The 10,944-nt window shown below is 44.5% G+C and overlaps 1 protein-coding gene across 1 annotated transcript; it reads left to right on the forward strand.

Annotated features, from left to right (window-relative positions):
- The first annotated feature begins 755 nt into the window (after positions 1-755).
- EIF2B2 (eukaryotic translation initiation factor 2B subunit beta) lies at positions 756-7,428 on the forward strand. The gene is made up of 8 exons (XM_007987294.3): positions 756-1,010; positions 1,132-1,252; positions 1,407-1,555; positions 2,583-2,746; positions 3,706-3,801; positions 4,410-4,547; positions 5,552-5,618; positions 6,870-7,428. Exons 1-8 carry the CDS (start codon positions 848-850, stop codon positions 7,025-7,027), a joined length of 1,056 nt encoding a protein of 351 aa, XP_007985485.1. The 5' UTR covers positions 756-847; the 3' UTR covers positions 7,028-7,428.
- Positions 7,429-10,944: the final 3,516 nt, after the last annotated feature.

A 10,944-nucleotide genomic window follows, 5' to 3' on the forward strand; every position in this document is an offset into this window, starting at 1 on the left:
ACCTTATTAACTGAGACAATTCACACACAGTTCCCAACATCCAGTAAGCTTTAAGTAAATGGTAACTCTTGGTATTATGTTATACTCTCTGGCCTCTCTGTAGGAGGACAATTCTGTCCAAATCGGAGGATGTTATCTTTGCTTCTGTATTGGCTCCCACTTTGAATCTCCTTAATGGTTCGTAGTCTTCCTCATCTCTTAATTTCGCTATCTTCTATCAGACGTGTTAGGCCTTGAGAATACAAAAGCAACAAAAGATATCGTCCTTGTTTTCAGAGAGATGAACCTACTAGATACAGGCGCAAACGGTACCAAATAATGTAACAGAACAAAAGTGAGACATCTGCCCAAGGGGCAGCCGACCCTGGACACGCATTCGGAACGTCAGTGTCAGCTGACACTCAGGAGTGACAGCTCGGGCGGTCACCGAGCTGGGAAGACAGGAGGGAGTGCTGCAACTTCTTCAGTGTAGCCTTAAGTCGCGGTGAGGGGCGCGTAGAGACTTGCTGCTCCCATAGCAACAGGACCAGCCACCCTCTACAGGCCGGACGGGTTACTTCCGTTCACCGTCGGCTGAGCCAAGAAACGCCGCTTCCTAGCCTGCAGCCCCCGAGGCGCGCGGGCCCGGTTGTAACTGAACAACCCGAGCCCCACGTCTGTGATTGGCTCAGGCAGAGGAAGGGGGCGGGAGAGTGGCAACGAGGGGCGTGGCCTGCTTTCCCTCAAACTTGTGGTTTCCCCCCTCCCCTCACGGCGGAAGCCGACCTCGCCCGCCCCGGAAGTGCAAACTGTGTGGTCTGGCAGGTGTGGATTCCGCCGGTGAAGGCTGAAGGCAGCTACCTTAGAGATGCCGGGGTCAGCAGCGAAGGGCTCGGAGTTGTCAGAGAGGATCGAGAGCTTCGTGGAGACCCTGAAGCGGGGTGGTGGGCCACGCAGCTCCGAGGAAATGGCTCGGGAGACCCTGGGGCTGCTACGCCAGATCATCACGGACCACCGCTGGAGCAACGCGGGTGAGGCCGGTCTGCCTCTGTCAGCGAACCTGGCCCCTGTCTCTACCCGATCCCAAGGCTGAAAGTTTCCCAGGCCTCACTTCGCGTTGGCTCCTCTTATCCTCTCTCTTTTGGACTGTAGGGGAGCTGATGGAGCTGATCCGCAGAGAGGGCAGGAGGATGACGGCCGCTCAGCCCTCCGAGACCACCGTGGGCAACATGGTGCGGAGAGTGCTCAAGATTATCCGGGAGGAGTATGGCAGGTCAGGCTCACGTCCTGGGCTCCGGGTTGGATCCAGTGACACTTTTTCCACGGGCCCTCTCCCTGCTCGGAGACTTTACTGGAGCTGGGCAGCCCTTGTTACCTGCCTGACCACTCCTCCCCACCTCTCTCTTTGGGTCTTGTTGCCTCTATAGACTCCATGGACGCAGCGACGAGAGTGATCAGCAGGAGTCCCTGCACAAACTGTTGACGTCCGGAGGCCTGAACGAGGATTTCAGCTTCCATTATGCCCAACTCCAGTCCAACATCATTGAGGCGATTAATGAGCTGCTAGTGGAGCTGGGTAAGAGGCCTGATCGCTGGGAAAATGGGACTGGTCACAGGCAAATAAGGCAACAGAAGCCCCTGAAGGTTGTTCATTAGCAGAGATGGGATATTACCAGTCTTCTGGTTCTCGGAGGTTTGTCCTCCTTCCTGATTAGGAAATGTTGCAGCAGGTGACGGGACCAAAGTAACCCTCTCTACTTTTCCTTACAGACCAACCCTTGATAGACTGCAAGTCTGTGCAGTGGCACAGACTCTATTAGGACAGAGTTTTATTTTCATTGTAAAGAAGATGAACTCCCTAGAGTACCAGGTCGATAGACGTCCTTCACTATCTCTGAATTTTTATACACACGTACACGTATACCATTTCTATCCCCCTTGTCATTGCGGTCCAAGTGACTTGCAGATATTCATTATAATCAGATGATGAAGAAGCTGCTTCCAAATTCCCCCCCGCCGTTTTTCTTCTCTGGCTATTCTCTCTCACGTAGAAGTGTTGTGGCCACCTTTTGAAGGAAGAGTTCTTTTAGGCAGAAGCTCTGTTTACCCGAGTCTCAGCACTTTAGGATTTCCCAGATTGCCATTCCTTGGCTGAATTCACTGTCTTCAAAATCGGTTGTAAGGAGCTGTGTAGTGACAGAAGTGGTTGATAGATAGGGGTACTTCTGGAAGAGGGCAGGCAGAAAATCCCAGACTGGGGCTTTTAAGAAATTGTGACATAGCTGGGCGTGGTGGCTCACACCTGTAATCCCACAACTTTGGGAAGCCAAGGTGAATGGATTGCTTGCGACCAGGAGTTCAAAACCAGCCTGGGCAACATAGTGGGACCCTATCTCTATTTAAAAAAAAAAAAATTGTGACATTTCACTTTAAGCACATTAACCCTGTGGTACCAGGGTCTGCTAGGTTGGCAGTGCATGTGAAGGGCAGACATCTTTTTCCATACACTCATAATGTGTTTGTGATATAGCATAGCAATTTCATATATATATATATATATATATATATATATTTTTTTTTTTCTTCCAAAACTGTTCTTACAGAAGGGACAACGGAGAACATTGCAGCCCAGGCTCTGGAGCACATTCACTCCAATGAGGTGATCATGACCATTGGCTTCTCCCGAACAGTAGAGGCCTTCCTCCAAGAGGCTGCCCGAAAGAGGAAATTCCATGTCATTGTAGCAGAGTGCGCTCCTTTCTGCCAGGTAAGGAGACTGCTGTAGCTGCTACTAAGAAAAATGGAAAATGAAGAAGAAATAAACAAGGGATGGGTAGGGCCATTCCAACCTCGAATTGATAAGCAAGACTTTGAGACACTGAGAAGATAAACTAAAACATTAAGGCAATTTTCAAGGTGTTCGTCCTGTGAACATTCTTAAATAGCGGTTTAAGAAAGTTGGGACTGGGAGCGGTGGTTCATGCCCGTAATCCCAGCACTTTGGGAGGCTGAGGCTGGCGGATCACCTGAGGTCAGGAGTTCGATAGCAGCCTGGCCAACATGACGAAACCCCATCTCTACTAAAGATACAAAAATTAGCTGGGCGTGCTGGTGCATGCCTGTAATCCCAGCTACTCTGGAGGTTGAGGCAGGAGAATTGCTTGAACCTGGAAAGCAGAGGTTGCAATGAGCCAAGATAGCACCACTGCACTCCAGCCTATACCACAGAGCAAGACTCTATCTCAAAAAAAAAAAAAAAAAAAAAAATGGTGGTGAACTGATGGGTCCAAGGAAACATAGGTTGGTTCTTTTAGGAATCAAAGCAGGGTAAATTACCTTGGGGATGACTGATGCTTGGTCTGACCTCACTCGATCCTAAGTAAATAATAGGTCTCAAAAAGGAAATATGTAAGGATGCAGGACGTTTTAAAATAATGAGCCAGGAGCTATCTTGTCAGCAATCGTGATTATGTTATACACGCACGTTGTATTTCCAGTTTTGTGACTGGAGCATTAGACATTTATTAGCTTCCCCTGGGCTTCCCTACAGCTTACCAGAGCTATGATAGTCCAAAAACTTAGTTGTCGGAAAAATGAGTTATCTATTGGAAATTATGTGCTGGATATGCCCATATCACACAATTCCCCAGATCCAGTTACATTTGAGAGCACTTTTCACTATTTCTCACTCTTTCTCTTAGAATCAGCCTTTCCCTCCCATTGCAGGGTCATGAAATGGCTGTGAATTTGTCCAAAGCAGGTATTGAGACAACTGTCATGACTGATGCTGCCATTTTTGCCGTTATGTCAAGAGTCAACAAGGTGGGTATATTTGGAGTTATGTTGAATTCATGAAGATTATGTTTCTAAAATTGATTTTTATCTCCTGTAATATCCATGGTGAGAGAAAGAAGTTTCTAGCACCTTTCAAAGTACATATGCAGGCATTTTTAATCTGTTAACTGAATTTCTTTTCCCTTTTTCTGCATCATTGTTCCTCTCTTGGAGTAGCCTCTAAATTTGGTTGAAGCATTGAAAAGAATGAAGTATTAAATAGAACTAAAGCAAGAGTGTCAGTTGCTAGGGATTGGCTACAGGGCTCCTGCCTTATGCTCAAAGAGCTTGGCAGTTGTGGATAGTGAATGGAAAAGGTTCCTGGCTTCTCAGAAGGTATGGCATCTCAATTTCCAGAAAATATGGGACTGAGAGCAGTAGGTTTTGCAGTTTCTTGTCCCATTTTACATTCATTCTTTCCTTGGCAACCTACTTTTAAGCTAGAACTTGTACTGAGCCAGGGATCCCTTCCCCTCTACCAGTCTGTGACCCCTCACGATACCATTCTGAGGCCTGAGCATTCAGCTTTTTGTGGCCAGTGGCCCTTTTAAGGCGTCACCCCCAGGATGACTCACATTTTTCTTCTTGTCTCAAAGGTAATCATTGGCACGAAGACCATCCTGGCCAATGGTGCCCTGAGAGCTGTGACAGGAACTCACACTCTGGCACTGGCAGCAAAACACCATTCCACCCCACTCATCGTCTGTGCACCTATGTTCAAACTTTCCCCACAGGTATGTGTGTCTGTCTCTAGCTAGAAGCCAGCAGAAAGAAGGAAGCCAAAGGGTAGGCTTGAACTCTGGGACTTCAACCAACTCACTCCAGGGCCTCCATTTATCTGCATTTACTCAATGGATTACACCCAGTGGAGGCTGGAAAGAACCACAGAAGCCTTGATTCAGTAAAATAGTTGAGAGTTCTAAGCTGCCAGCTTTAGGAAGGCAAGATTGTGAGGACAATATGTAGTTGGTAAAGGTCCTTTCCTTACGATTGCCACCACTCCCCGTCACCTGACCATTTCTGAAAATGCCAAGCAGGTTGACACTAGGATCATAGAATCAGTTTTGTTATTGTTGCAGGGCCTGTCCTTTGTAACCTGAATACAAGCAGGGACTAAGTGAAGAGACATTTCATCAGTGATAGAAGCTATTTGCTTTGAAAACATCAAACTATTTATAGTCTCTATTTTTTAAATTGAGGTGAAATTCACATAACATATAATTAACCATTTTAAAGTATACAATTTAGTGGTATCTAGTACATTCACAGCATTGTACAACCACCACTCTCTGGTTTCAAAACTTTTTCTCCACTCTAGAAAAACTCCCTGTACCCATTAAGTAATCTCTCCCTATTTCTCCTTCTCCCCATCTCCTCTAATCTGCTCCTGTCTCTATGGATTTGTCCATTTTGTATAAAAGGAATCATATAATACGTGACATGTTGTGCCTGACTTTTTTCACTTAGCACAATGTTTTCAAAGTTCATCCATGTTGTAATGTCAGAATTTCCTTTCGAGGCTGAATAATATTCCATTATATGAACATACCACAGTTTAATCCATTCATCTGTTTATGGGCATTTGGGTTGGTTCCACCTTTTGGCTTTTGTGAATAATCATGCTATAAGCATCTGTGTATAAATTTTCTGTGTGAACATATGTTTTCATTTCTCTAGGGTACATATCTAGGAGTGGAATTGCTGGGTCTCTAGTTTTGAAAAATTTTTTCCTTTCTAGTTCCCCAATGAAGAAGACTCATTTCATAAGTTTGTGGCTCCTGAAGAAGTCCTGCCATTCACAGAAGGTACAAAAGCTGTGTGTGCATGTGCGCATGCGTGCATGTGTTGTGTGTATTTGGGGTTTGTGCGTGCATGTGTTTTCGTCTTTTTGTTGTTTTGTTGGTCAGTAGAACTGAATGCGGTCAGGTTGTGTATTTTATCATACTTCTTGGGGGGACTGTTTTCTTTAGCAGCTCAAAGTGCTTGAGGACCTGATCAAGTCCATGTTAATTTGTTCTGAGATGAATGTATTTTAGATTTGTTGGGGCTACTGTGGGTTGGATCATCTAGCATTGTCTGGGTTTGGCTTTGCATGCTCTTTGAGATATCAACAACCAATTGGGAAAATGTACCTGTTTTCCTGCTATATAAGGAATCATTTTGGTAAATTGACTCCCACAGGAAGCAGGCTGTGAAATGTTCCTACTTAGAAAACTTGCCTGTAGCCTGGATAATCTCATGTGTTAGGGTTCTTTTCTCTGGCTTCTTCTGAAGGCAGCAGCTCAGCTCATTATGCCTGCAGCCTCATCAGCAAGGGTGGCCTTATACACCCTCTGAGAGCAACGCATAGTAGTTGGGGTCCTAGTTCCTCTTGGAAGTTGAATGACTTCATCCCTTTATTTAAATAAACATTCATTCTTCAGGAAATAGTTACTGAGCACCTACAATGTATCCAGCACTCTTCTAGGCACTGAAGATATAACAATGAATGAAAAAGATAAGGCCTTGTTCCCACACATTCTATTGTGGAAGACAGATGAGAAAGTATCAGGTCATGGGATGCCTGAGGACAAGCAAGGCTGATGTGATAGAAAGTGGCTAGGGGCCTAACTGAGATTGAGGAAGGGTCTTAATGAGATGACATTTCATCTGAGTCCTGAATGAATACAGTCCACCATATGAAGATCATAGAGTTTTCCATGAGCTGGTGCAGGGGGCTTAGCCAGTTAGAAAAGGATGGCATACATGGCTAGACAGTAATGAGCAAGGGGAAGAGTGGTCCAAATTGTCATTCATGTGGTGTGGCAGGGAGGGCCCAGATCTTAAATTTCAGTCCTGAGTTTGAACTTTATTCTAAGGGCTATGCAGAGGCACAGAAGAGTTGTAAGCAGGGGTTGTCATGATCTGAAGTCATCTCTTCTGGTTTGTGTTTTTTCATGGCTTCCCATCCTTGGGGAGCTAATATGCCTGCACTCTCGAGGCTGGAATCTATATGCTACTTAATTATGAGAGAGGGAAGCTCAGTTTTACCTTTAGCACGTGTGCTTGCCTTTCAGGGGACATTCTGGAGAAGGTCAGCGTGCACTGCCCTGTGTTTGACTACGTCCCACCAGAGCTCATTACCCTCTTTATCTCCAACATTGGTGGGAATGCACCTTCCTACATCTACCGCCTGATGAGTGAACTCTACCATCCTGATGATCATGTTTTATGACTGACCACACTTGTCCTAAGCAGAGATTGCTTAGGCAGATACAGAATGAAGAGGAGACCTGAGTGCTGCTGCTGAAACACATTCATGCAATGTGGGAGTGCACAGGAGTACACCTAAAAAAAATCCTTGATACTGTTGCCTGCCTTTTTAGTCACCCTGTATCAAGGGCACACATCCAGGACTGTGTCTTGCCTTTCAGATCTTAACAGAGCAGCGGGGCTTAACCTGTTGATTTAGGAGCCTTTTAGTGACCTGGTTGCGTCTGTGTCAGGAACTTAAACTTTCTGGTTCAGTAGTGTGTTAAACATAATACTGAATACCTTGCTGGGATACAGATTTTTGCTCAGAAATGGCTACGACACTTCTTCTAGGCTCTGCCAATAAAAGCCACTTGAAGGTTCCATAGTTGGTTTATTTGTTGTCCTACTCTGACAGAACTACTTGAAACAGCAGCAGCAGAGCCTTTTTTGTGTTTGCATAGAGGGCTGTAGTTAGCGGGAAAAGTGTACAACATGGAAGTGATGGCCAGATGCAGTGGCTCCCATTTGTAATCCTGGCACTTTGGGAAGCTGAGGTGGGAGGATTGTTTTGAGGCCTGGAGTTTGAGATTAGCCTGGCAACATAGCAAGATCCTGTCTCTACAAAAATTTTTTTTTTAAATTAGCCAGACATGGTGGCACATACCTGTGGCCTTGCTATTCTGGAGGCTGAGGTGGGAGGATCACTTGAGCCCATGAGTTCAAGGCTTCAGTGAGCTATGATTGTACCACTGCACTCCTGGGATGATAGAGCAAGACCCTGTCTCTAAATAAAATTAAACAGAAGTACAAATGAAAGTACAGTTCTATAATTCACTGCTCATGGCCCCAAACAGCTTGTTAATAGGCTTAAACGGTAGTTCCAAAACCTCTCTGATCATCAGAATCACCTGAGTCATTCCGGTCACTCACACAGTCTTGGGTTTCATCTTGGACCTACTGCATCTGATCTCTGGGTTACCACTTGGGAATCTGTTTAAAGCTTCCCAGAAAAGGATAGTCTCATGCAGTGTTTATAGGACTATAAATTGGTACAACCTTTTAGAGGGCAATTTGGAAGCTGTATTTCTATATTTGTATAAGCACAAAGATTTATACAGAGTGTAGTAGTTGTAATGTCATAGCCTAAGTGTCCAGCAATAGGAGAAATGTTGAGTAAGTATTGACAGTTACACTGTGGAACATTATACATGGCAATAGAAATTTCAGAAGGATGGCTGGAGGGGCAGTGTCTGGATTGAAGACATTTGGGCTGGTTCACTGCATTTAATGTGAATTTGTTACCAATATTTAAAAATCTGGAGATTGCACATTTCAAAAATTCAGATTTCTTGCTCTTCTTGAAAACTCAAATTTGGCAACTCTGGGCCAACATTTCCAAATGGCAGTAGTTTGCGGTTGGGTAATGTCTGACGCAGTTAGATGAAACATCTCCAGTTTTCTGCAGTTCCTACTGGATCCATTTAACTCATTTATGTTACCTGCCTAACCCCTGTAGGCATCTGAGTTGTGATCCTCATGTTAATAGGACAGATTTGCAAGGAAGTCCATTTGATACTCTGTTAAAAACAAGCTGGGAAAAACAAAAAGCTGCAGAGCAATGTGCATAATACGGACTCATTTCATGAAAACAAAATGACACTGGCCGGGCGCACTGGCTCACGCCTATAATCCAAGCACTTTGGGAGGCCAAGGAGGGCAGATCACTTGAGGTCAGGAGTTTGAGACCAGCCTGGTCAAAATCGCAAAACTAAAATACTATAATAAAAATAAAATTTTTAGTCTCCACTAAAAATACAAAAGTTAGCCAGGTGTGGTTGCGGGTACCTGTAGTCCCAGCTACTCGGGAGTCTGAACTGGGGAAGTGGAGGCTGCAGTGAGCAGTGCCATTGGGCCACTGCACTTCAGCCTGGGCAAGAGTGGGTGAGACTCTGTCTGACAAAAACAAAACAAAATTATATGTACACGTATAGGGAAACAGTATAGAAGTAAAATACCAAGCACGGCAAGCAGAGGGACATCCTCTCATTTTGTTGACATGTTTATGCTTACATACTGTTTCCGGTTTTTAACCTAAAAAGTCTCCCAGATGATCCAGATTTTCTGCCATGTTTAGGAACTAGGGGTCCAAAGCAGGGCCTCTTGTGCAGTGTCTGTGTGGGTGGAGGGAGCGCTAAGAATCTGCATGTTTAACAAGCACCCTGTGGGCTTTGAACAGGTGATTTGAAACCACATTTTGGTGAACACTGGGCAGAAGTAGGTTCTGAGGGAAAGGCCTCTATTCTTTAATACCTCTTTGAGAGAGATCTTTGCCTTAGGTCTTCCAGAGAGGGAAAAAAGTAAGACCTCAGAAAGTCAGTATTTTACACTGACCTAAAAACTGTATGACTCAGAAGAGCCTGACTCACTCAGGCTCAGTCTTTCTATTATTTCTTAAAGCATCTAAGACCCCATGCTTTCTCAGTGAAGTGGCTTGTAGCTACCAATTACGAGCAATTGTCTCCTCCAAAGGCACCAATTCTAACAGCAATTCACTTGGGTACAATTGTGTGGTTTGGAGTAAGAGCAGCAGTGAGGCAAGGAACTTAAATCTGTTCCTGGCTCCAAAAATGCTTTATGATACTTGTCCTTTGTCCATCTTAGTCTCTGTGTCTAAAATTAGCACCAACATCCTTCCCAGGCATGACTGAGATGGATGAAGGTTATAAGGGTAGAAGCTCTCTTTCTGATCAGCTCTTACAGTGCTAAGAACAGAACTGCAGGAATGCATACTTTTTAGAACCTTTATGCCCCCAATTAAGTAAACCCTATTAAGGCTCAACTTCCTATTTCCCCTCTCTTTGTTTCCCTATTTGAGGAGGGGTAAGTATCAGAAAGAGAGAACCTGAACTGAACAGGAGGAAACAGAAGTTCCACGTCAACTCACTACCTGTCAGCATTGGTATCAGGGTTGCCCACCTCCCACCCCTGCCTTGCTGGCAGAACCGAGAAACTCGAAAAACAAAACAAAACAAAAAAACAACTGTTGTAGCTTGGAGAGAATTAATAGAACTAGGATTCCATGGATGTGAAAGTCTTCCTGAATATGTTAAATAAACCAAGTTAGATAACTGCAGTTTGTAAAGACACTTTTTTTCCCACGGTTTCTATCTTCCAGTCTGGGCAGAGGGCAGGAGAGGCACAATTCTTGGAACTTGAAGAAGGAACAGAAATTCCTAATTTAGCCTCAGAAGAGACGTCTCAGAAAAATACTCTACTAGGAAAAACTGAAGTGTAAAACGGTACCTCAAAGAAATCAATGCTGGTACCCCTAGGATCATATGTTTCATGGGTGTGCTTCAAAACGATTTCTCAAAGCAATCTGTTGCATCAGTCTTTGGGCTAAGAAAGGCTGCCAGTCACAGTCCCATCATGGAATGACTGGCATACTCTGTAATGATCTGTGATAATACAACTACATCAGAACGGCTCTGCCATATAGATAGTACCAGATGGTAATGTGATTATTGTAAAGGCCTCATACTATCCACCTGTCCTTGCAAAAACTCCCTTAGCAGACATGCACCTAGTTGACATGAAAGGACAATTTTGAAATGTGATTTGGAAGTGTTTTATATCTGGCCTACTTTGCTTTGAATTATTCTTTCATTTGCCAAAGAGCTCTTGCAAGGTACCGCACAATGGCTAGACAATTATTATTATTAACGGTAAAAACGGCAATTACTTTTGCACCAACTTAATAAAGAGCTAAAGTCTAAGCTTCCAGTTTCCTGGCATCCCTCACACGATGGAGGGCAGCGCTTGAGTCTAATCATGCTTGAGATGGTGATTGCCTGATATGTATATTAAATTCTATGCTGAAGAGACGGATCCTTTCAA

Source organism: Chlorocebus sabaeus, chromosome 24, assembly GCF_047675955.1.
Source record: "Chlorocebus sabaeus isolate Y175 chromosome 24, mChlSab1.0.hap1, whole genome shotgun sequence".
Classification (NCBI taxonomy): domain Eukaryota; kingdom Metazoa; phylum Chordata; class Mammalia; order Primates; family Cercopithecidae; genus Chlorocebus; species Chlorocebus sabaeus.